Source organism: Artemia sp. Qi Xiang Cuo, chromosome 13, assembly GCF_049724085.1.
Source record: "Artemia sp. Qi Xiang Cuo chromosome 13, ASM4972408v1, whole genome shotgun sequence".
Lineage (NCBI taxonomy): Eukaryota > Metazoa > Arthropoda > Branchiopoda > Anostraca > Artemiidae > Artemia > Artemia sp. Qi Xiang Cuo.
This window is the reverse complement of record NC_142806.1, coordinates 11599637-11626977: the sequence shown is the minus strand read 5'-3', so window position 1 is coordinate 11626977 and position 27341 is coordinate 11599637. Positions and strand designations below refer to the sequence as shown.

The following is a 27341-nucleotide window of genomic DNA, read 5'->3' as shown; positions in this document are numbered from 1 at the left end:
AGTCGTGAGGGTAGTCTTCACACTCCCGCTCACAACATGCCCAAATGAACGATTTTTCTCTGTGTTGACAATTGTGAAGGATTACCATTGGACAACAATTGACAACGAGCGGCTTTCGCACTTGCTCCTTGTGTTTTCTGAAAAGGCTGCAGTGAAGGTGCTCGATTTTGTAAAGCTTGAGAACGACTTCACAAAAATGAAGCCAAGGAGATATCCATTGCTTAAGTAACTGCGCGTAACTTTAAGTTTTTAATTTGTGTGGTAAATTTTCCATCTTGTAACGATTTTTAGTCCCTAACCAGGTTACGAAAGGCAAAATGTAAATAAATTACGTTGCTTTAATGTGTATTCAGAGACTAATTTGAAGAATAGTCTGTCAAACAGATTAATTACATTTTGAGTCTGAATGAGGACCCGAAATTGATCTTTCCCCCCCCCCCTGAGGTTTTCTGAAATGGCGCTTCACAGTCTCGTTAGTCTTTTGTTATTATAGTATTTAGTTCAGAATGGAAATATTATACCAAGGCTACAGATAGAGATAAATTAATGGATGCCACATCAGACTGTATTTTCTAGAAAAAATGGCTCATGGGAGAGGAGGTAAATACATGTTTAAAGAGGGGGGTGGTATGGTGCGTGGGTCAGTTTGATGTACTTGCCTACACCACAGGACACATGAAAATATTCATGCTATAATAAATGCTTCAGAAACGGAGGTTGGACGCAATGTTGCCATTTAAAAAAAATCGTTAAAATCGAATTATTTTAAATTAAATAAAATTTTTTTTTAATTTTTAGCTAATCTTTGAGCTCAGTGGCGCCAACAGAGGGTTAGGGTAAAAACCGACGAAAAAGAAGCTCTCCAACTCAATAAATAGTTCTGTTGTGCTGCAAATCATCACGAATTTTTTTTTTCACTAAGTAACAAAAAACCAACAAGTTGAAAGTTGAAAATAATTTCACCAAAAAATGAAAGATAGAGAAACTCAAATTAGGGAAATACCCCCACCCACTCCCCCTGCCAATAAATTTAATTTTCTAATTTTTTTTTTTTTAATGATTGAAAACATTCAGTAATCTAATGACCCTGAAAGGAGCAAAGAAAATTGCACATGCTAATTCATTGGAATGTTGAGAATCGTGTTGAAGCACAATAAAAAATTGTGATGCGTTGTAGATGAACGCCAAATTTCCTCTACTAACTAATTTAGATGTGTTAAAAAGAAGTTCTGCTTTTATTAAAAGCCCCTTAATCTGTTTAAGGACTACCTAGTTTCCGAGTTAATTTTTTGCTTCCAGTCTTTGCGCATCTGTTGTAAATGTTGAGAATCATCTTGTGGCACAGCAAAAAATATTTACTGTGTTGTAGATGGACACCAAATTCCCTCTACAAACTAATTTAGATGTGTCAAAAAGAAATTCTGCTTTTATTAAAGGCCTCTTAATCTGTTTAAGGTCTACCGAGTTTGCAAGATAATTTTCGGCTTCCCCTCCATGCGCATCTTTTGAAAATGTTGAAAATCGTGTTGCAGCACAATAAAAACCGTGCTTTGTTGTAGATGAACACTGAATCTCCTCTACAAACTAATTTAGCTATGTAAAAAATAAGTGCTGCTTTTATTAAAAGCCTATTAATATGTTTAAGGTCTACCGAGTTTGCGAGATAATTTTTGGCTTCCGGTCCATGCACATCTGTTGAAAATGTTGAAAATCGTGTTGCAGCACAATAAAAACCGTGCTTTGTTGTAGATGAACACTGAATCTCCTCTACAAACTAATTTAGCTATGTAAAAAATAAGTGCTGCTTTTATTAAAAGCCTATTAATATGTTTAAGGTCTACCGAGTTTGCGAGATAATTTTTGGCTTCCGGTCCATGCGCATCTGTTGAAAAGGTTGAAAATCGTGTTGCAGCACAATAAAAACCGTGCTTTGTTGTAGATGAACACTGAATCTCCTCTACAAACTAATTTAGCTATGTAAAAAATAAGTTCTGCTTTTATTAAAAGCCTATTAATTTGTTTAAGGTCTACCGAGTTTGCGAGATAATTTTTGGCTTCCGGTCCATGCACATCTGTTGAAAATGTTGAAAATCGTGTTGCAGCACAATAAAAACCGTGCTTTGTTGTAGATGAACACTGAATCTCCTCTACAAACTAATTTAGCTATGTAAAAAATAAGTGCTGCTTTTATTAAAAGCCTATTAATATGTTTAAGGTCTACCGAGTTTGCGAGATAATTTTTGGCTTCCGGTCCATGCGCATCTGTTGAAAAGGTTGAAAATCGTGTTGCAGCACAATAAAAACCGTGCTTTGTTGTAGATGAACACTGAATCTCCTCTACAAACTAATTTAGATATGTAAAAAATAAGTGCTGCTTTTATTACAAGCCTATTAATATGTTTAAGGTCTACCGAGTTTGTGAGATAATTTTTGGCTTCCGGTCCATGCGCATCTGTTGAAAATGTTGAGAATCGTCGGCATAGCAAAAAATTGTGCTGCGCTGTAGATGAACACCAAATTTCCTCTACAAACTAATTTAGATGTGTCAAAAAGAAGTTCTGCTTTTATTAAAAGCCTCTTACTTTGTTTAGAGTCTACCGAGTTTGCCAGATAATTTTCGGCTTCCGGTCCATGCGCACTTGTTGAAAATGTTGAAAATCGTGTTACAGCACAATAAAAACCGAGCTTTGTTGTACATGAATACTGAATTTCCTCTACAAACTAATTTAGCTATGTAAAAAAGAAGTGCTGCTTTTATTAAAAGCCTATTTATCTGTTTAAGGTCTACCGAGTTTGCGAGATAATTTTCGGCTTCCAGTCCATGCACATGAAGGTGAGGATGCCTTAGTAACTTGTGTCGTTCGAAATCTTGGTGAAAACACACTGCTTTGGAGGAAGCAGGATGGAGAAAGAAGAACTTCAAAGGTTCTCACTGCGGGACCAAATAGAGTAACATCTGATCGACGCTTCTCAGTAATGCATAATGAAGGTATGTATTGATGTTTGGTCAATTGTTGATTCTAAATCCAACTTAAATTCAACTGGTTCTTAAGCAGGTATCGTTCATGGCGATGACGGATAGTATTGAGCGACCCTTATCAATTGTAACTGAAACTGTAAAAACCAGCCTTTAATATGCACTTCAAAGAATGTAAATCTTATTCTTATTTTAAATATATAAAATTTATTGGGCTTAACGTTTTTGTCAAAAGACTTGCACAAGTATAAATGCGTAATTTAGGTGAAGACCCCCCCCCCCAAAAAAAAGGCTTACGATCTTAATGGAAAGTACATGATCAAACTCATGAGGCCTAAGAATTCTAAAGCGGAGGTTTCAGCTCTCTGTTGCGATTGAAAGTACCTGTGTTATATTAAACCTTTCATGTTAAGGCAGCATTTGTAATTTAGCGGACTGCGACCTCCTCAGCTAGCCTTCAAGTTAGTAGTTCAGAGCGTCACTGTAGAGTGGGGAGTACAATTTGGGAGCGTGTTTTTTGCAGTATTTACTTAGAGGGGTGAAGGAGGGGTTGCGGCCGGTGAAAAACTCACTAGATTTTAGTGATTTTCTTCAATAATCTAGTAGTTTAGAGATTGTTTGTTTAGGCATTTTAAAAAATCACTAGTAATAGTGATAAATCACAAGGGGTGGCAATCCTGGGTGAAGGCTCAGAAATAAAATGTGTTATGTTTTTTCTCAGATATGAAAGGTTTGGGAAAACTGAGAACTCTTTTCAGATGAAACTATAATGTGCTTTACATGTTGTTAATCAGTGTTGCGAAATGCACAGAACGTTCTCTTTCGGGTAAATGACAATAAGTTGGATATTGTTGATATGATGATCCTCGAAAAAGAATGCTTGAGTTTCACAAAAAAAATAATATCTTTGAAAATTATAATGACTTGAATCGCGACTTGAATCCAGGCATTAGAATAATGGCTGGGGAAGTACTTAGACGACTAAAACATGTTTTTCGAATATTGAGTTACATGGGAGTTGAGCAATTCTTTAGCCAACTCTTCTGAGAAAAGAAAAAATATGGCTTGCAAAATTAAAAAAAATAACCCATATATTGAATAATTATCACTGCATAAAAAACATTATCAGTTTAACTCTGAAGTCTAGGGTTTTTAGACCCAAGGCTGTAATAGCATATAGAGTAGCATGACTTTGGCAGCATGGCGGGTAACGTAATATAGCAGACGAAAATTATCTGCGCAATGTCGTTTCGTGAGGTAAACGAGGTCTACTGAACTTGTCATAGTCCTCCATAAACATTGTGGCAACTATCCTTGTACATAGGGGGGATATGAGTTTTCCCGATTAAGTATAACCCAAGGAAACGCTCCCTAAGAAACAAAATAGAAATTTATGTGAAAATGTATTTTTTGAAAATCCTGTGATACTCTCTTAAGATTTTGGCCTTAGTGCTTGGAACTGAGGACGTAAGGTGCGCCAATAAGTGCTAATCCTCAAAAGTGTCCTTTTTTTGGGGGGGGGGGAGGGGTATCTAGACAACAGACAAAAATCGTTAATTTTGCCTACCCTTTAGAAAGAAATATTAAATATATTCTAAGACCCCACTGGCTATGCATGACGCATGACAAACAAGAAAGAAAAAATAATATATTTGAACAACCGAGAAAACGAGGGTAATATTAATCTTTTATAAATAATGTTTTAATTGTGTTTATTATAATAGTTATTACTATAGGTGATATATTATAATTTATTATAATAAATTATAATATAACTTATATTATAATAATTACAAATTATAGCTATTTCATTATATTTTTTTTTCTTGTTTGTCATGCGCCAAGAAAAAAGTTCGAAGTTCATTTTTTTTTTCAAACTAGTTTCACTCACTATAACACTATAATACATTATACAACAGAAAAGAAGAATATTTAAAAAGGGTGCCTACAAAGTGAGTTATAGCCTACTCGAAAACAGGCACCCTTAGAGAAAATAATAATACTATAAAAGTAATGTAAAATAAATAATAATAAACAATAAAAATACACATCATATAAAAGGAAATAAGACACAACATTCAACTCACAGCCCCTATTCCAAATCAAATATAAATATTTGGATAAATAAATACCACCACCGGCAACCATGACCTTATCATAGCTAATAATTATCTATTAGATATAGTTCTAAATTATGGGTTCAAAGGTATACTGAGGAAAACGATCTGTTTCTCTGGATGCTTGAATTATTTAGGCCTATTTTAGTTTTGACGAAATTTCCGAAGACCCTAAATTTCATCCAGGGAGGGGGGGTTAACTGAAGTCTGGTGGGAAGTTACATAAGTCAATGGTATACTGAGGAAAACGATCTGTTTTTGGATGCTTGAATTATTTAGGCCTATTTTTGTTTTGACGAAACTTCTGAAGACCCTAAATTTCATTCAGGGAGGGGGGGGGGGGTAAACTGAAGTCTGGTGGGAAGTTAAATAAGTCAATGGTATACTGAGGAAAACGATCTGTTTCTATGGATGCTTGAATTATTTAGGCCTATTTTAGTTTTGACGAAATTTCCGAAGACCCTAAATTTCATCCAGGGAGGGGGGGGGGTAAACTGAAGTCTGATGGGAAGTTACATAAGTCAATGGTATTCTGAGGAAAACGATCTGTTTCTATGGATGCTTGAATTATTTAGGCCTATTTTAGTTTTGACGAAATTTCCGAAGACCCTAAATTTCATCCAGGGAGGGGGGGGGGGTAAACTGAAGTCTGGTGGGAAGTTACATAAGTCAATGATATACTGAGGAAAACGATCTGTTTTTGGATGCTTGAATTATTTAGGCCTATTTTTGTTTTGACGAAACTTCTGAAGACCCTAAATTTCATCCAGGGAGGGGGGGGTAAACTGAAGTCTGGTGGGAAGTTACATAAGTCAATGGTATACTGAGGAAAACGATCTGTTTCTCTGGATGCTTGAATTATTTAGGCCTATTTTAGTTTTGACGAAATTTCCGAAGACCCTAAATTTCATCCAGGGAGGGGGGGTAAACTGAAGTCTGGTGGGAAGTTATGTGTTGTGTCAATAAACTTGAATTGTTCCCGATTGAAATTTTGCAATCGCCATTCCAAAATACATCTTACAGAATGAAATTTGAATATTGGAAATATATAACGGTACAGAATACTAGTTTAAAGGCTGCCTTGCTCTGTTGAAGAAATGTAACGGATCTGTTTGAAAAAGAAAACGTGTTCGACAGGGCACGCCCGTTGGTGGCTTTTTCTCAATAATCTTTTGGCAAGTAGTTTAGCATTCTTTTTATGCAAAGGACCATTGAACCTTGCCTTTAAAGGACTGATTTATGGGCTTTTAACGGTTTTAAACCATCTATGAGCGAATTCTCCAAGCTAGTGATTGAATGACAAAGTCAGATGTCTGTCAAACTTTAGTTATTATTTTTTTAAAGATAATTAGACATATTTAGAAGTATGAGTATATTGTTAATACACTCTGTTATTATTAATAAATAAATAATGTATTAATAGCTAAATATTATCTATAAATTATAGTGAAAATGGTGTTGAAGCTCACCATAGTTATAGAAATTCAGTCTTTAGATGTGATTTTCAAGCAATAATTTGAACAAGCTGATGATGACATGGCATAGGCAGAGGCAGTTTAGGGGGAAAGGAGGCAAAGGGCGCAAAAATTTTAGGGATGCAAATTTTCAAATAAATAATCTAACGGCTATAATCATTTTGTAACATTTTTTACTATTTATTTTTTATTATTAAAATATAGTAGAGAGCGTAGTTAAAAAACAAAAATAATTAATAAATCATTAATTAATAAAAAGGGATAAATTTAAATAAATAAATGACAATGAACAAAGTAAAATAATTAAGAATAATTTAAATAATGAATTAAAAAATAGATTGTAAATTAATTAATTAATTTGAAAATAGTTTTGTTAATAAGCGACAATTCTGTTAAAATTTGGCTTGAAAATGTTATGGGAGACAGGGGGTTGGGTTACTAATGAGATTTTGCCCCGGGCGCAAAAGAGGCCAAACCGCAAGTGGGCAGTGGTCCAGACAAAATTATTGCATAAAAATAATATCGTAAAGCATGAGTTTCAAACATTTTCAATTTTTTGAAAAACAGGCTGGCCTTAGTTAATAATTAATCATTGAAGTGCAAAGGAAATCAAAATAAAAACAGTTTCCCCCAGGAACCATCTTATATTCGTGCCTTAAAACCCCACTTTTTAAGATTGTTCTTCTGGTTGTTCCAGAATTATGAAGTTTTTTAGGCTTTTATCACATTTTCGTCAGCAGTACGACGTTGAACCGTGAAAATAAAAAAGCGAAACAAAACAGTGAAGTTTGACAACGCTTTTCGCCCATAAAAATTAAACATTAACAATATTTGATTATCAAAGACATCTAGACCCTCCAAAAAAAGCTGCGTATTTTTAAGTTGTTAGGTGCGACGTTTTTTTAGCATATTTTTCTTTATTTTCACCCATGTCTCTTTTTGCTAAATTTGGTTCCCGCTACTACCAAAAACTGCACATCGGCTTATTTTCATGTTACTTGGCCTTTTAAAGTGAGTTTCCCCGTTTCTCCAATCAATTTCCGAGAAAAAAATATCATAAACGTTTTTGATTTCTTTTGAAAGTAAGTATTGAAAAATTATCTTTTGAAATAAATTTTATGAGCCACGTCAATACCTAAAAGTTGGTATAGAAATTTATATAACTTGTTTCAGAAATTTAAATTGAAGATTTTGTTTAAGGTAATGAGCTTTATTATACTAGTTATTTACTGTTGCCTGTTCTCGTTGATTTTCGAAGAAACCTACCAAAATTTTTGGATTTTAAATGTAATTTTTGGAAAGCTGACTAGCCTGTTTTCAGGTCTCAGCTGAGATATGAAAAATTTGTACAACAACTATTCTCTTTCATTAGAAATTAAATTTCTAATTTTTAAGATGTGTTAAGTTTAGGTTTTGTGAGTTTCTAAAATGACAAAAAAAAACCGTAAAGAAGCGAGAAATAATAACAATCAGTGAAAAAAAAAACGCAGATTACAATGCAAATATTCCGGTCAAGGCCTCCGCTTGACCATCTTCAGTGCAGAATGATAGACAAAATCCAAGGGATAATATAAAAAACCAAACCTTGAAACAAACACGAAAACTAAAATAGGAAGAGCCGCTTAAAGCAACGGTGAAAGGGTAATTGAATAAAAAACACAATTAGGACCAGTATTTCAATATTTCAATTTTTGCAGAGCATTTTTAAAAGCCGGTCGCTTACCAGGTAAGATATTATCAGAGATTCTATTTGGATGCAAAATATGATTTTGTGGATTGATGTGAAAACGATCAGAATTTATAAGTTCATTATAAATGGGGCTTAGATAGGTTTCTCCAGTATCTCCATTGAGGGCTACCCCTTGGTGAATGTGCTTTTTTTATTTCAACTGCCTCTCTGAAAACTTTCTCGAGACCTTTAATGGGGGCAATAATGGGTGTTATCAAATAAAATTAAATGGTGTGGGTCGTCAGGTGTAAGTTTCCCTGATCAGTTTCCTATTTCAACAATCACATTGTTTTGTCACTGTTCTTTAATATGACTAATTACTGTTTATTACTAATAAAGTTATCCTTATTTAAAACAGTCTACTAGTGACAATGCAAGTACTTGTATGCTTAAGCGCCAAACATACCATGATATGCTACTAAAAAACAGCAAATACCATCTTCTTGTTCTTGTCTTGACTAATATGGAGACGCTTTCGCATAATCTCATCAGCAGAACCAAGTTCGGAGGTGCTACCATTTCATCTAACCGTCACAAGCACTAAACGTCATTTCGTCGACAAGGAAAATCCATCTGAACCACTAATCGTCAGAACGTTGACAGTCATAACATCGACACGTCAGGACATCGACAGTCACAATCGCTACCCGTCAGAAAGTCGACAGTCACAACATCAACATGTCAGGACATCGACAGTCACAATCGCTACCCGTCAGAACGTCGACAGTCATAACATTGACACGTCAGGACATCGACAAAAAAATTTATATGTTTATATAATAGCAATAAGTACGAATAGCTTAGAAACGAATTTCGGCTATATATTTGCACATCAGGGGGGGAGGGGAGCATAGCATATATTAAATACGCAACCTAACCTAACCTAGGTACCTTTTCCCCCCTAAACCCCCAAAAAAAGTTTTAAAATTTTAGATGTTATGACGGATTTTGTCGATGTACTGACGTGTCGATGTTATGACTGTCGACGTTCTGACGGGTAGGGATTGTGAGTATCGATGAACTGACGTGTTGATGTTATGATTGTCGATGTCCTGACAGTTAGTGGTTCTGACAGATTTTTTCTCGATGTTATGACGGATTTTTTCGATATCCTGACGGTAGTGGTCCTGACGTGTCGATGTCCTGACGCCTTCCCCCAAACTCCGACCCTACGGCAGGTTGCTGCAGCTGAGATTGATCTCTGGGTGCAATATTACCGGGCTGAGATTGATCCAACTACGCAACCGCAGGACGCAGCAAATACCCAAAAAGATAATAATGCTTGATTTTTATAAGTGGCAAAGAGGCGGGAGGGTAAGGGAGAAAAAGTAAGGACAGATCCATAAATTAGATCGTATAAATCAAATAAAGAATCCTATGAATTGGATTCTTGATTTTGATTTTTCTGGGATTTAAAATGCATTTAATTTACTATCTAAGTGCCCAAGCATTTAGTTGAAGACAGGGGAAATTGTTTTAAGATAGATTGAAAGAAACAAAAAAGAAAGTTTTTTCAACTGAAAGTAAGGAGCTACATTCGGTCAAAACTAACAGGAATTATTCGGTACAGGAAGGGGTTTCACCCTTCCTCAATACCTTGTTCTTTACGCTAAAGTTTTAGCACTTATAAAAAAGCTTCTTATTCTAATCAAACTTATGACCCTTGTGTTTTTGGAGTCGTTCGTGAAAAACTGGGACAAACAGTCAAGTTTTAGCGTAAAGAGCAAGGTATTAAGAAATAACATATTCTGAATAATTTCTGTTTGGTTTGATTTTTAATGTTCCTCCTTACTTTCAGTTGAAAAAACCTGTTTTTTATGTAATACCTGATCGTTTCTAACCGTTTTTTCCGATCACTCTGGAAATCAACCTTCCGTGGAAATTTTTTTCCTGGAAATTCAAATCCATTCAAAATTTCCGCTGGACAACTCCCCCGGAACATCCCCACATGCAAAATTGATCTGTCAAAGAGAAAGTAATACAAATAAAAAGTATTCAGTATAGAATTTCTGTCAAATCCCTTCAGCATAAAATTTCCTTTGGAAAGTTTTCCCCTGGACATTGAAGTAATTTGTTTTAGGGCAGGGAAACAACCGCCCCTTGCATTACATCAATTTTCCCTCCCCCAGAGCCCAATTTTCCCCCCTTGAAATTTAGTTTTTTTTTTCAAAAATCTTGTCAAAACTAAGATAAACCTTCACAATTCTAGCATCCACAGAAACGGCTCAGTTTTCTTTAGTATATCTTTATCTTTATGGTACTTTATTCTCTCCATGGAAACCCACCCCAAGCACAAAACCCCCCTCCCCGAAAAATGTCTGTATACTTCCCAACAGCAAATACTATACACAGACAGTGCCCAATTTCATAACTCCCAAGCCTTTCCTCACGGGCTGTGGGGGTTTATGTTACTCCTAAAGCCATGCTTATTGGATCTTTCAACTATCCTGAACAAAATTACTATCTCAAAATTTTGATCAAATTATTAGGAATAAATGGGAGTGGGAGGGGGCTAGTTGCCCTCCAGTCTTTTTGGTCGCTTAAAAAGGCCACTAGAACTTTTAATTTCCGTTCGAATACACCCTCTCCCGATCTTCATGGACCATTAGTTCAATACGATCACCCTTGGAAAAAAAAAAAATCCACGCATCTGTGATCTTTCTTCTGGAAAAGAAAAATGCAAAGTTCCACAAAAAAAAAACATTTCTAAAAAATGAATAGTCTTAAGAGAAGATTTGTCCTAGACGAAGCTTAGTTCTTTGTAGGTTCTAAATAACTGCATACATTTATTTTACATGTTAAACATTACAAAAGTTAAATCGTATAAAAGTTAACTTTCTTAAGGATGTTTGACAACATGAATATCATTTTTAAAGTCTCAGTGTCGGCTGACAGTCTCAGAGACAAAGGGTCCATTAGATAATTTTTCTAGCACCACAGGGAGCTTCTGAAGAAACTTTGATAAATTTATTGGGCGTCTTAAATGTGTCAACAATTCAAAAAGTAATCGAGAGACTAGGTAAAAGCAAAGAAAACCTATAACTAATTGTTAAGCAAAACGCTGTCTAAACCTATTGAATGTATATGTTACCGTGAATAACCGAAATTGGTGAATGTCGATATTCACCGGTGAACGTCCGAAGTACCTTTTTTCTCAGTGGATTTAGTCAGTGTTGCCAGTCAAGTTTTTCAGTTTTATGCAAGGTTTGATGGTGACAGGTTAGTTTGGGTTTTTAACCCATTTGTGAGATATATAACCTAATTTAACCTAACCTAACTTTTACCAGCAAGCTTGAAAAAGCCTGCAAAAAGCTGATAAAGACTGAAAAAGCTGATTCGCAAAGCCAATTGAATGCAAGCAGAGAAAAAGTAATCTCGGACATTCACCGGTGAATGTCTACATTCACCATATATCGGACATTCATAGTAAGATATATACAAATACTAACATATATACAGCATAAATACTTGCATCCGTGTCGGCAAAGATTTCAATCAAAGCGGTTAACACTAAAGAAAACTTCCAAAGCTGTTAAATTATTCAATGATCATTATTTTGAGTTGCTTTGTAATGGTTTCCAAGTAGGTATGGTAGAATATTTGTAGGAACTTCCAGACCTTTGGGAAGAAAATTCGACTCCCTTCCATAAAAAAAGAAGAAAAAAAAGAAGCAAACTTGCCAATTACAATTATCAGTGGTCTCGTATACGGTCAGTTAGAATCACAGGAGGATTCAATAGGCAGTGGGAGGGGGACGCGACTTTTACCATGACTTGCGTGCTGTTTAGTTTTTTTTTCCGAGTTACCATTTACATTTCTATGACACTTGGGGGGGGGGGGCAACTAATCTCCTTTCCTTTGGTGCAGTTTAATTTCGTGTAGTTTTTAAATAACGTACTTATGCGAATTTGTCCAGCAAAAAAAACACCATCAAAATTCTTACGACCTCTGACGACCTCTCCTTGCCTAAAATCCTCATCTGCAAAACGCCCAAAAAAGGCGTTGTTTACATGTATCTTTGTTATTTTTGTGCAAGTCAGACAAAAGCCTTGGGGGGGGGGGTCAAACCCTAGTAACCCCCACTCTCCCACTAGATAGGACATTGTTGCCGCTCACAGAATTGTTGAACCGTTCTTGGCATTTCTGTTCTAAACTTACTGTGTGAAAGGATTGTTTCACAATGTTAATCTGTCGCTCGTTGATTCACCTTTCAAATTGTCTCAAGGTGTAAATTCTTACGTTATATTTGTCGATAAATATTTAAGTAACCTAAATTTCTGCTAATAATTACCTATTTATGTAATACTAGTTACAATTTTGAGTTTTGTATTGTTCTTTATCCTTGAACCATAAAATGATGCTAGAATTGAAGTGTAATAAAATACATATCTGGCGTCAAATGCTTCCTCAAATCGGTGCCAAATATCTCCAAGGCAGCATGACTATAATACAGTTCAATGGATGAAGATTTTCTTAAGTTTTAACTCATGTTATGATTTCAAGTCCTTTCCTTTGGTTAGATTTCAAAATTTGGAGTTAGCGATTTGATTCAGCATAGTTGAAAGGTTCAAGAACTATGCATTTGGGGACGACATGACCTCCCATAGCCCTTGGGAAAAGGGATGTAAGCTATGCAATTTTCCCATTGTTCACATATATTATTTGTTATTGGGAATATATAGAGTTCTTTTTTGGGGGGTGGGGGTGGGGGGGCGGTGGATTTTCAACGGGGATATTTTTCATGGGTAGGAAAGTTTCCAGAGGAACTTTACAGGGAAAATTTTAAACGGGGGGAGGGGGGCTCCTGGAATGATTTTAACAACAGTCAGAAATTAATTGAATTTTTTTTTTTACTGAAAATAAGGAGTAACATTAAAACTTAAAACGAACACAAGTTATTCCTTATATAGGCGGGGCTGCCCATATCCTCAACCCTATGCTAAAGTTTAACTTTTTTGTCACAATTCTTTAAGAAAGACTGCTCAAACACAAGGGCTGCTGAATGTGAATGAAGAGTGTTTTTAAAGAATTTTAGGACTTTAGGGTAAAGAGCGAGGGTTGACGAAGGGGCAGCCACCATCATATGCCCTACACAGTAATTTCTCGTTTTAATATTGCTCCTTACTTTCAGTAAAAAAAAAAACTTGTATTTTTTTATTGAATTATATAAGAAATGATGTCATTTAAAATAATCATGATAATTTATTGTTACCCTCTGTACAAAATAATAACGTACAAAGAGGAGGGTAAAAAAAGAATGAAAATAAAACCGAAAAGAAAACCGGAAATGAAACAAAATTAGTTTACACAATTTAAAGCCGAATAAAACCGAGATTAATGCTACAAAATTACAGACGATTATTTATGTATTGTTTATGAAGATCATTATGCTAATATAGCAAGGTTTTCATTTCAAGGAAGAGTCAACTACAAACGTCATTTAATAGCTGTTATAAACTCAAAATGTTCTTCGTTGCTAGACCGCAGCAGCCTTCGCAAGTAGAATTTGAAGTAGACCACAATACTGACAAGCAGTTGCGAACTCACAAAATAATTATGGGGGGGCGGCCCGGGGGTCACTGGGCCAACCAACGGAAAACTTTAAAAATTCCTTAGAAAAGACGGTATGTTAAGGTATTACTTTAAGTTTATTATAGCTCTTTGAATGAAGTTTTGAGTAGGGACTAAGAAATGAATGATAAAACCGAGCAGATTATATAAGATATAAAACATAATGTAATTTTTTCTTGAGGGGGGGGGGCTACAGCCTCTTTAGCCCCCCTACCCATGGGTGCGCGCCTACTAAAAAGTTAGAAGACAAATGGGACGACTGTTCCTAACCTAAGTTAAATAAAAGAAATGTTAACACTAAAGAAAACACTGACCGTAAAGCTTAAAATGAACATTGATTATCATATATATGAGGGAGGCTAATACTCCTGGCTCTAAAGCCCATAGTTTAACCTCCGCTTCACTAAAAACTTGCTATAGTTTAATGTATGTATACGAAGTTGCTAATCGCAAATACTATAACTAGAATTTATAACAAATGGCACAATGGTTCCTTATGCAAATTAAATCCGTAAAAGAGAAACTCGATTTCTCTTTTGAAAGCCAAGAGACCAATCAAAATTAACACGAACAAAAAGTTATTACTAAACATAAGGGAGCCTACTGTATACTCTCCTTGCTCCTTACGCCAAAATTCAGCGTCTGCTTTACTGAAAACGTCTGCTTTACTTACGGTAATTGTAAGTTTTATATATTGCAATACATTCATCTCGTTGAGTAAATGCATTCTTTAAGCTTATTGTGAAAAAGATATTAAAATTTTTAAATTGTCAAGTATTTTCAAGTGCTAGTGAAATTTCAAGGTAAAACTCGGGTATTCAGGGGATAGTAGTCCCTCTCTTATTAAGAGTAGTATTGGTTCTTTTTTAGTTTTAAAGTTGCCCTTTCCATCACGTGAAACAATTATTTGTTTTACAATTCAATTTCTTTTTTTTATAATAAGTAGGCTATAGATAATTTCGGAGACCACACTGCCTTTCCATGACGATAAATAAAAGTTCAAATAGGGATAAAATCCTTTTAATAGACAGTGATGATAGAAATTCACAAAAATACCAGATATTTCGGTCACATATACAGTGACCGTCATCAGTAGTAAAACTGATGACGTCACTGATGACGATTACTACTGATGGAGATTACTACTGATGACGGTCACTGTATATGTGACCGAAATATCTGGTATTTTTGTGAATTTCTATCATCACTGTCTATTAAAAGGATTTTATCCCTATTTGAACTTTTATTTAAGTAGGCTACATTTAGACTACATAATAATGTGCTAAGGACATTGGCGGTTCGGGATTCTCTTGTGCACTGGGAAAAATCTTGATTAGGCCCCCCACCCCTTGTCTCCCAAAAATTGTCAGGCCAAATTTTAACAAAATTTTCATTTATTCGGAAAATTTGCCATTTATTTAAAATTGACTTTTCTTACTATAGCCTCTGCAAAATTATTAATTATCTTGTCCCAGTTGATTTTTTATCTACTGAATTTTTTATTTAATTCCCAATTGATTTTTTCTTTAATTCTGTCTACTCACTTTTTGCTTAAAACTCAATTTGAAATTGCTTAAATTTGATTTACTTACTATTGTTTCCAAGGGATGGTGATGAAGATATGGGAAAAACGAAAACTTTGGAGTCAATTTGCTTATAGTTACTGCCAATTGCGCCCTCTACTTAATTTTAATAAAATTAAAATTTCAAAAATACAAAATGATTATATCCGCTAGACTATTTATTTGAACTTTTGCATCTCTAAAATTTCTGTGTCCAGGGCAAGTACCCCCTCTTAAAATTGTCAATGTCATAAAAAATGGCGCAAATGGCTCAGAACCAAGTTTTCTTTATTTATATGGTTAGTTTTTGAAGTTTATGGTTTATTTGTTGGGTACCAACATGACCATGGCTGTTAATCACTTATGTTAATAATTGAGTATGAATTGATTTAAGAATGTTTAAAAATAATCTGTATTTTCTGTTTTTAGCTCCGGCTGTAGATGGCAATTCGTCTCCTGGTGAGTGAATATTCATTTCAATTTTTGTTTATTAAAAAAAAAAGAGTGACTAAAGAAGTTCATTCTTTAGTGACTAAAGAGTGACCATAAAGACAAAAGAAATAAAGGCACTTCAAAAGGATCCATTCATTTGGGATGTGGGCTTTCTTTCTTTGGGTTTCTTCGTGTTTTGCGTATTAATTTTGGATTTGCTAAATTTTATAAATCCCTGGGACATTCGATAAGGTATATACTAATGTTAAATCTGAGAAGAAAAAAGCTGAAAATATACAGCAAAAAAAAAAAAAAAAAAAAAAAAAAAATCAGAAAAGAACAGAACCCTGTATAATAAATGACCTTCGACATATATTTATTTAAACAAACAAACGGCTATAAGAAATATAGCATTAGAACTCTTTTAATAAAATGGTAGATTAAGTTACGTGTTTTTTCAAGGGTGTTTACAGGAGGGGCGTCAAGATGGTTATAACCTTATAGAAAACCAAAAATTACACAAATTTCAGGTCATATCAAGAGGGCCATATCCAGGATTTTTTCGGAGGGGTGGGGGGGGGGGGTGGTGGTTACAAAAGGATTTTTTAGGGGGAGGGGCTAAAACCAAAAATTACAAAAATTTCTATTCATATCAAGAGGGCCATATCCAGGATTTTTTCGGAGGGGTGGGGTGGAGGATTGGTTGCAAAAGGATTTTTTCTGGGGGAGGGGAGGGAGGTTACAAAAAAAACTTTTAAAAAGTATAAAAAGTTAGTTTATATTCATTTTTGCTACGTTTTTATGAGTCGGACAAAATGCGTTTTTTTGGAAGAGGGGGGGGGCAAACCCCTTTCCCCTGGAGCCTTGCATATGAATAATAAATTCCGTCTCCATCCACCTGAAATCCCATCCTTAATAAAAAATAATGTATTTATTAATCGTCCTTTGGAAATCTCTGTCGGAGTTACAGGATTATTAAGCATCTTACTACCCCCCAATTATTCCTAAAAAGTCTTACTATAAGTTTCTGATAGCTTGCAAAAACGCTAATTAGCATCAAATTGTCGTATACAATATGCAAAAGGTTGTGACTGGGTAGAAACTATGAGCTCTTTAGATGTAAACATAGACTTTAAATAACGTTTGAATTAAAAAAAAAAGTACAAAAATTCAATGCCAATCTGTAAGCCACTGGTGCTGTCTTCAGACGTTTCTTCAATGAAGATATTTGCAAGTTTTATTTTTTTCCTTTGAATATTTTGAATTTCACGCACGAAATTCAGTAAACAGGCATTCCCTTTTACAACAACCTGAAAGATAAATATGCTTTGTTTATTTCTATTGACTGTGAATCGAAAATCCCTCAAATCCCCAAACCGGAAATCAGGCAAGCACTAACACTACTGCTAACAACTCATTGCAGTACCAAGCCGCCTGGGACCAACCCAGCTGCGCACGCTCGTCCTCCGTCCCAATCTATTCTAAGTTTCTATCTTTAAACCCTCAAAAGAAGTCCCCAATTTTCTTTAAACTCTTTCTTACTAACTCTTTCTATCTCCTTCGGGGACGATATGTTTTTCGTTTGGCCCTAGATAGTTGGCCAAAAAGAACGATCTTTGGTAGTTTGTCATCCTTCATCCGCAGAGTTTTAGCCGTCTCAACTTATTCTCTCATTTTAGGCCTATAAAGTTTGTTGTTGGAAATACGACCAGTCAGAAGGGTACCTTAAAGAAATGAGACTCGAAGAGGAAAGAAAATAACAAAATGAAAAATGAAATAAAAAAAGGTGAAAAAACGAGGATTTTGTCCTCGGTCTAAGAATGTATTTACCTTAAAGAATCCGCCTCTGGAGATATCTAACAAATCCTCCTCCGTTTTTCGAAGCTCCCACGATTAAGAGCCATTTCTAACCACTGTCATCACTGTAGCTTCCAATCACAGTATAAAATATAGTTTATAATAATATGTTTTATATAATTTATATACTGTGCTTCCAATATTCTAATCTTGGTTCGGAGACTTATCTTCTCTATCTTCTATTTTTTTCAATTATAAAAACACCTTGGGTCTAGACTATTCTACTTTAATTAGGCAAGTAGGCTGGAATTTATTTCTAGAAAGTGACAGAGAGCCAATTTTCCAAAAACTGTGAAAAAGGATGAAGTTATACTAAAACTATAGAAAATAGCAGAACTTGTAATTTGACGGGGTGGGACAGAAGTCCTTTTTTTTTTGCTGAAGGCTAATATTATGCAACCTCGGCTCCAAAAAATATTGCTTTTAAGACTAGTTCTATTTTTGTTCTTAAAATTATGAAAGTTAAACTGCTTTGAATATATTTCTGCCTACATAGTCTAACTTTTATTTTTTTATGAAGCATTTGTTTTATAACATGGTTTCTGTTTTCAGGATATCACAGAACCAAATTTATGAATGTTCTGTTTAAACAATCGTAGGAATTTGACATAAAAATGGATATTACTATAAAAAAGTAAAAAAAATTTCTCAGTAGAAAAAAAAATGTGTGAGTTACGTTTTCACAGAAAATCACACTTTAAACGGACTAAAAAATAAAAAAAGATTGCTTGAAGGAGGCTCCCTGATAAAAATCGTAAGTTACTCTTTTGTGACAAATATTTCCGCTTGTTGTGTTTTGGTCGTTTCATCAGCAGCACAGCCTTCCTGTCTTGTCGGCTGACCGTTATAAAGACCGTCACGAGAGCTTTCGAGGATTTGTGCTTTGACAAGTGAGTATGAGTTTAAATCCAAATTCTTCACACGTGTCTTGAGGAGTTCAACTTTCTTTACACTTATTTTATGCCTTTTGAAACAATATTTTATGCCTTTTTGAACTACTACTACTACTAAAAACTCACTGCAGCACCAAGCCACCTGAAGCCAAGACAGCAACGCACGCTTCTCCTCAATTTCAATCTATTCAGTGCTTCCCTCTTTACACCCCCCAAGAAATTTCAATTTCCCTTAAATATTTCCTTACGATATACTCCCATTCAATTCGGGGACAATTTGCTTTTTGTTTAGCCCTAGATGGTTCGCCAACTTGGTTTCCCTGTAGAATTGCCATAAGAGTTGTGTACTTAAATTTTTATCACGTCACGTCGTACTGCGGGGGCTGAAAAAAAGGAGGCAGTAAGTAATCTGAAAAGCAGCCCCTTGGGGGTTTGGACGGAGAAGCATGCATATAATCCTTTTCTGTTACCCTTCAAGACTTTCTGGAACAAAATTTAGGCTTGTTTGCAGAATTGCAAACTGAATCATGAACGATTCTTTTTCATAGTTTTTTTTTATAACATTGCTATAAACAATTGTTTTAACCCCAATTTTCTTATGCTGTATCACACCATTGTTTTGGAAAATTAGCTAAAAAGTAGTTAATTCTCGCTCTGACTTTTTTCCCAGTTTTTAAGAAAGTAAATAAAATCTTCATGTTTTTCATGTAGAATTGTTTTGCGGAAGATAGCCCCTGACACCTTGGAGAAATCGTGGGAGAAAAATTATGCTCTGTTTTGAAAGTTCTGAAAAGTTTGTACTTAAAAGTTTTCTAACTGGAACCTAAGTGGTGTTGAATCTTAGCTATAATCCTGGAATATTTTCGGTAATTTCATGTTTATATTTTCCATAATTTTCATGTTTCCAGAATATCCATGTCTTCTATGTTTTTCATCAAGATACAGCATCTTCATACCCAAAATGATATGAAGCAGTTTTTTTTTTTTCATTTATTTCTGCCTTTCTTTTTTGCCGGTTAATACCCGGTTTATATTTCCATCGAAAAACCTTGACCCCTTGCAACACTGGTCTAGTAAGCCTTAGTTTTCTATGAGTTAATAATTTAATGTTTTTCCTGAAGTAAAATTTAAACTAGATTTTATGTTTTAGTAAAATCTATAGTTTAATTTCACATAAAACATAAAAATGTTGTATTTCACTTCAAGAAAAGCATAGAAAAATGTAGATTCTAGAAACATGAGAATTATGGTAAAAAAATAATAGAAGCTAAAAAAAGAAAATTAGAAACTAGAAATAAGGGAATAAATATTGATAATAGAAAAAATATAAACTGGAGAAATAATCTATATTATTCCATTATCCCAAGTAAAATTTTCGATCAGATTTTAGTAAAATCATAGAAGAAAATTACCTCAATTGAGATTTGGTTTAGAAATATTCTAATCCCAATTCCAATAAGTTGAATCTAAGTGCTCTTTTATCTCGGTTATAAACATGGAACATTTCCATAATTTCCAAGTTTTGTTTTTTCAATAATTTTTAATTGTTCCAGAATAGCCATCTTCTATGTTTTCCCTGAAGTCAAATACAGCAACTTCATACACAAAATGATTGGGCGGAGGTTATTTTCATTTCCGCCTTTCTTTCTTTTGCCGGTTAATAATCGATTTGTACCGGTTAATACTTCCATCCAAAAAGTCTTGACTATCTGCAACACCGCTCTAATAATCCGTAATTTTCTATGAATTAACAATTTAATGTTTTTCCTGAAGTAAAATTTAAACTAGATTTTATGTTTCAGTAAAATCTATAGTTTAATTTCACTTAAAACATAAAGATGTTGTATTTCACTTCAAGAAAAGCATAGAAAAATGTATATTCTAGAAACATGAGAATTATGGAAAAAAAAATTAGGAGCTCAAAAACGAAAATTAGAAACTAGAAATAAGGGGAAAAATAGTAATAATAGAAAAACTATAAACTGGAGGAAAAGTTTTTACTTCCCTGAAGTAAGATACATCAATTTCGTATCCAAAATGATAAGATGCAGGGTATTTTTATTTCTGCCTTTCGTTTTTTTTGCCGGTTAATACCCGGTTTGTACCGGTTAATACTTCCATCCAAAAAGCCTTGACTATTTGCAACACTGCTCTAATAATTCGTAATTTTCTATGAATTGATAATTTAATTTTTTCTTGATTTAAACTAGATTTTATGTTTTATGTAAAATCTAAAGGTTAATTTCACATAAAATCATGCAGCTGCCGTATTTCACTTCAGGGAAAAGATAGAAAATATAAATATTCTGGGAATGGGAAACTTATGGAAAAAACAAAACACAGAAACTAGAGAAAGATTCTAAGATATTCCAATATTCAACTAAAATGTTAGAATTTATTATTCCAAGTACTTAGAGTAAATTTTTAGGTTATATTTTCGTAAAGTCTTAGAAGAACAATACCGTAATTGTGGTTGGGATTAGAATTATTCTAATCCCAATTCCGATAAGTGGAATCTAAGTTCTCTTTAATTTTGGTTATAAGCATGGAATATTTCCATAATTTTTATGTTTTACTTTTTTCCATAATTTTTCATTTTTCTAGAATATTCATATTTTATGTTATCCTGAAGTAAAATACAACAACTTTATGCCCAAAATGATATGATGAAGATTATTTTTATTCCTTATTTTGTTTTTGCGATTTTGGGCCGGTCAATTCCTCCTTGAAAAAAACTTTGACTCTTTTGCAACTATATTCTGAAAATAATAAAAGGCATTAGAAATTTTAGTACAAAAACAAAAAAGAAATTTAGTTTTTTTCCCTAACAACAAGAATATATATATATATATATATATATATATATATATATATATATATATATATATATATATATATATATATATATATATATATATATATATATATATATATATATATATATATATATATATATAATGTTTAAAAAAAAGGAGAGAGAGAGAAGAAGAAGAAAAGTACTGTCATCCTAATCCAGTAATTGAGATAAATGTACACTTGAACGAGGTTTTAACCTTGCTCATCTATCCAATTACTTAGGACCAAAAAGTGTAACCGAAACATCAACCAAATAGAAATGTCCAAATCCATGCAAATTCATCATCAATAAATGTAACTCGTTGTAAATTTACAAGCAAAAGCACCTTAAATCTAGCGAAATATTTCCAAGCAGTACCTTTCATTAGGGCTAATCAGAAGAAATATCAGAATATATATATATATATATATATATATATATATATATATATATATATATATATATATATATATATATATATATATATATATATATATATATATATATATATATATATATATATATATAGGTCAATGATTCTGGTCGAACTATTTATTGGTTCGCCTTTATTTTCACCGTTTCATTAAGAGACTGGTAATATTCCGACAGTAGCGACATGTTTGACACAAAACAAGACACTTAAAGTGGAAAGTATATTTTTTTATCTCAAGTTTTATTTATAAAAAAAACTAAATCCGTTTTCAGCCGTAGTTCAGGATTTAATCTTTGTAACTAGGTGCGGTATAACAGACAACTATAAGGGGGTTTTGCAGGTGTATAAGGGAGGAGTAAAACCAACTATCATCGCCTCTTTTTGGAACGCGGTCAAACATGAACCTCAGAGGTACTTTTTAAAAATTGTTCATCTCCAACATCATAAAACAAATGGTTTTGGAACGTAAGGATATTTTTGTTAATTTCATTGCTATTCTCTTTTAAAAATAGGTTAAAGAATTTCTTAATGAATAAGGATGGGTGAGGGGGGGGGGGCTGTATTCTGTCTTCTATCTTGTGTAAGTATTGGTTCGCGGTTCCCATGAGGTTTATTTCTTATTTATTTATATGATTGCATTTTTTTTAAATATATATGTAGTAAGTGAATAAAATAGTGAGTCCTTCCACAAACCAATCTGTATAGATTTTCACGTGGTAGGTCTGTTTAATATGATTTTTTTTGTGAATATTGGTCTTTAATAAAAATGAATTTTATCTAAAAAAAAAAAAATTTCTATTTAGGAAAAATGTCCTCTGTGGACTACAATTTGAGTTTTTTTTTCTTTTCAAACAGTTCGTGGTAGCGAACTGTAAGTAAGGAGCGACCCGGCTTAATGGTAACCGAAACTCTAAAAAACGGAATTTTGATACCAACAGATACATCAAAAGAATCAAATTTTAATTCTAATTTCAAATATATAAGTTTCATCAAGTTTAATCTTACCTATCAAAAGTTAAGCGCCTGAGAAAATTTGGCTGATTTTCGAAAAAAGGGGGAAAGACCCCCTAAAACTTATAGAACCTTAATGAAAATTACACCATCATATTCAGCGTATCAGAGAACCCTACTGTAGTGGTTTCAAGCACCTATTTACAAAAATGTGGAATTTTGCATTTTTTGCCAGAAGAAAGATCACGGATGCGTGTTTATTTGTTTTTTTTTGTTTTTTGTTTTTTTCCCAGGGGTGTTCGTATTGACCGAGTGGTCCTAGAATATTGTGGGAGGGCTCATCGGAACGGAAATTAAAAGTTCTAGTGCCCTTTTTAAGTGACCAAAAAAAAATGGAGGGCAACTAGGCCCCCTCCCATGCTAATTTTTTCCCCAAAGTCACCTGATCAAAATTCTGAGATATCCATTTTGTTCAGCATGGTCGAAAATATGATAACTATGTCTTTTAGGATGACTTAATCCCCCGAAGTCCTCGGGGGGAAGGCTGAAAGCTATGAACTTTACCCAATGTTAACATATAGTATTCGTTATTGGGAAGTATGCAGACGTTTTCAGGGGGATTTTTTCTGGTAGGTGGGGGGGGGGTTGGTGGTTATATGGGAGGATATTTCCATGAAGGAAGTTTTCATGGGGGAAGGGACATTTCTATGAAGGGGGTGAAGGATTTCCCAGCATTATTAAAGAAAGAGATCAGAAACTAAATAAAAAAACAAGTTTTCAACTGAAAGTAAGGAGCAACATCAAAACTTTAAACGAACTGAAATTATTACGTATACGATTGGGTTCACCCCCTAGTCAATACCTTGCTCTTTAAGCCAAAGATTTTTTAGTACTTTCATAAGAGATATTTATTCTAATTAACGAGCTTTGTTATAAAGGGGTCGTTTTTAAATAATTGGAACAAAATCGAACTCTAGCTTGAATAGCAAGTTATTGACTAGAGGGCGAACCCCCTAATATATTTACATAAAATCTATGAATATAGAAGTTCGTTACGTAAGTTAATTCGTAAGTTACGTATATTTATTACTAATAAATCGTTCGTAAATAAAATTAAACAAGTTTCGAGAAAGCCATTAAACCAAATAAAAGTAAAATTAATATGCAAATTTTGTTTTAATTATTCATGTGCGGTGAGCCAAAATCAAAACCTGCATTAATTAAAAAACATTCAAAAATCAAATAAAAAAAAACAAGTTTTTTTTAACTGAAAGTTAGAAACGACGTTAAAACTTAAAACAAACAGAAATTATTCCGTATATGAAATGGGCTGTCCCCTCCTCAACGCCTCGCTCTTTTTTGACTTTCTTTCTTTTTTGACGCAACGCTAAAGTTTGACTTTCTCACAACTCTATTTTTTTAAAACAATAAAAAACTGTAGCGTAAAGAGCGGGGCGTTGAGGTGGGGACAGCCCCTTTCATATACGGAACGTCGTTCCATTTTAACGTCGTTCCTTACTTTCAGTTAAAAAAACTTGTTTTTTTTAAATTTAATTTCAAGTCAAAGGCCGTACTTTGACCAACGTTTGACACCCTTAATCATCAGCTTCAGATAGTCCTGTTGTTATCTGACAAAATCCAATTTATAACTCATTGAGGTACCCCAATTTCGAAAGGAAACAAGATTTGGGTTCCTTTTGTTTCTATCCCTGCCTTCGTAAATATCCTGTTTTTCAGTGTCTCTATAAATGGTTAGGAGAAAGAATTATCGTTTCCGTTATTTTCGATTGATTGCGTTTATTGGCCTACCAATTAACTGTATTTGTGTTTAGGTTTCCGAGGGGGCTACTCCTAGATCATTCGGAAATGAGCTGATTAGATCTTTCAGAGTATATAAACTTTTGACAAAGGTTGCATTGCATTACCAGTTCATTGATGGTTTGCTTCGAAAGTAGAATCAGCAATATATTAACAGTGGCGTTTAGAATCTGAATTGAATTTATCAACAAAAAAAAGATTTAAACAAAGATCAGAGTTCCCCTCCTAAAGCTAAGAGGGCAAATGGCCCAGCCCGCGTTCAAAAGAGGCTGTTGCAATTAACTTCAATTAAACACAATAACTTGTATGCGTAATTTATGTGTTCTGTTGAATGCAGCTTGAACATAAAAAAAAACGAAAAAAAAAAAAAATGCAAACTCTCAGAGCCTTTGAAACTAACCAAAAATATTGTTAGCTATCTCTATCAAAGAATGCAGAGCAATAAATATCCAAAGACTTGTTTATCTCTATCTGTAAAAGATAACTTGCAGCTTATTGAGCTCTGAAGCAAAAAGTTAATTCCAATAGGCTGCACTTTCAGGATATGATGAGGGGGATGCTGAAAAAGCAAAATGAGCTATATGTATACTGCTACTAATGACACTTCTACTACTATTACTATTACTACTACTGAGGCAAAGTATATTAAGGTTGAGCTTTCAGGAATGTGTAGTGGGATGCTGAAATAAATCAAATCGTACTATGTGTATGTAGGTTGTCAAAAGGGTGTATCAGAATAGATAAATATTCCTAGAATTTTCTATATCTACCTTTAATAAAGCGAATTTCAGCTTATTGAGCTCTGAAGTGAAATAAGTAAATAATTAAGTGCAATAAATTTTAACAAATGCTTTTAAACGCAATAATAATGATAATTGACTATAAAACCCCAAAATCACGAAATCAATTGCAATAAGTTTACTAAACACAATAAAAATAAATACTGCAATTTATTGACGCAAAATGTACTAAATATGCAAACTGTTTTACGAACAAACACAAAGTAAATGTAACAATTGTAAAAAAGAAAGAAACAATAAAAAATACTTTTCATCTATTGTGTTCAGCCAGTGTGATCTTAAAACTTGTTTAACTTTTCTTTAGAAACCCTCCAATAATGGCAAATATCACTGGAAAGTATGAATCCTTATACTTTTTTTGGGTTGGAGGGGGGGGGGAGAATTAAATCTCAGGCTATACTCTTCAAAATTCTCAAGGTGGAGATTTTGGTATAAATATTTTTTTCTAGGTTGATGCCCTTTTCTCTATCCAATATACAAGAAAATATGCCCTTTTCCAATATACAAGAAAAGGCACTCAAAATGTAACGTCAAAATTAACGAAATTTTTGAAGGGTTATTAAGTCACCCTACACCCACAGAATTCTCTAGTGGCCTTGCCCCTAATAGCGGGTATCCAACTATACAATACTTACTTTAATAAATGAGGTCATCTTCCCCAAAATTAACCCGTACCCCTTCTCCCATTTTTTTGTTTAATCACAAATTTTTCCGAAAACTGCTAAAATTTTTTTAATGTCATGTTTGTTTTAGGAGGTGATGTTTGGGTTCTGGTAATCCGCGACGTCAAGGCATCTGATGCTGGCATCTATGTATGCGAAGTCAACAGCAATCCTATTCTAAGATCTTTCCACACGCTTGAAGGTAAGGAGATACGTTATTATTCACCTTTGCGCACTTTTATATAAGTTAGATACTCGTTTTCCTAAGCCAGCAGTTCATGCATCTGTGCATCTATCATGCGCAAGCTGAACTGCGCTGGATGGAAAAGAACTAAAACTGAAAGACTTGCAATCTTAAAAAGAGCATTTCCTGTGACTTTTACGATGATCTTGTTTGCGGGAGGGGGGCAATTGACGCATAATATAAAAGGGTTTTCAAAATGTAATAACTGAAAAGAACAATCTCAAGTTTTTTTGGGGAGGAGGCTCCATATTCCAAAAGGCCACCCACTGTTTCAGAGCATGCTCTACGCCATTCTTTATTCATGTCAAAAATTAAGTCGTCTTCAAAAAATAAGGGCTCCAGTCGTACATTTAATTTTTGCCTGCGTGTGTAAGCTTGATTACCTTTTGTATCTGTAGTTTTGGTCTCGCTTCCGTGTTTCCATTGTTTCAGAATCAACCTAGTACCCAACCCCTTGATTTCCACTTACCTCTTTAATATTTTATCATCAACGCTGTGATCATAAGGTCATATACACGAAGCTTAATAATATTAATAGGACTGATCATGACAATAACAATGGAATTGATGGAGATTAGTTTCAACTGGGCATTTTTAATAGGTTCAAGAAGATAATAGTACAACTTAAGAGTTCAGGATCAGAGTTCATAAATATAAACAATCTATAGTTGCATAATTTACAACCCTTGCTCCTAAGACTGTGTGGGTTTATGTCAATTCCGGAAGCACAGTTATTAGACCTTTCAAGTATTTTTAGTAAAATAGTTCTCTCAAATGGTTGATGATTTTTAAGGGGCCAGGGTGTCTAAAAATGCTGGGGGGGGGGGGTGGCTTCTGTCTGATCACTTTCCAATATTTCCTCAATACATCCTGAAAGTTTCAACTTAATACCCTAAGCCGTTTCTGACATAATGCTGATATTCTCTTTTACAGCCAGCATGCACATAGTGTGCCACCCCTCCTTCAAAATTTTTTGAAAGTTTC

At 34.0% G+C, this 27341-nt stretch overlaps 1 protein-coding gene across 2 annotated transcripts in view; it reads left to right on the top strand.

Annotated features, from left to right (window-relative positions):
- Positions 1-27341, top strand: part of LOC148944949 (Ig-like and fibronectin type-III domain-containing protein 2) — a 321570-nt gene that overhangs the window by 49532 nt on the left and 244697 nt on the right. For both annotated transcript variants that reach the window (XM_089099394.1, XM_089099393.1), the window contains exons 3-5: positions 2783-2989; positions 15861-15890; positions 26205-26315. In XM_089099394.1, coding sequence (XP_088955520.1) covers positions 2783-2989; positions 15861-15890; positions 26205-26315 — 348 coding nt within the window. The remainder of the gene's footprint in view (positions 1-2782; positions 2990-15860; positions 15891-26204; positions 26316-27341) is intronic.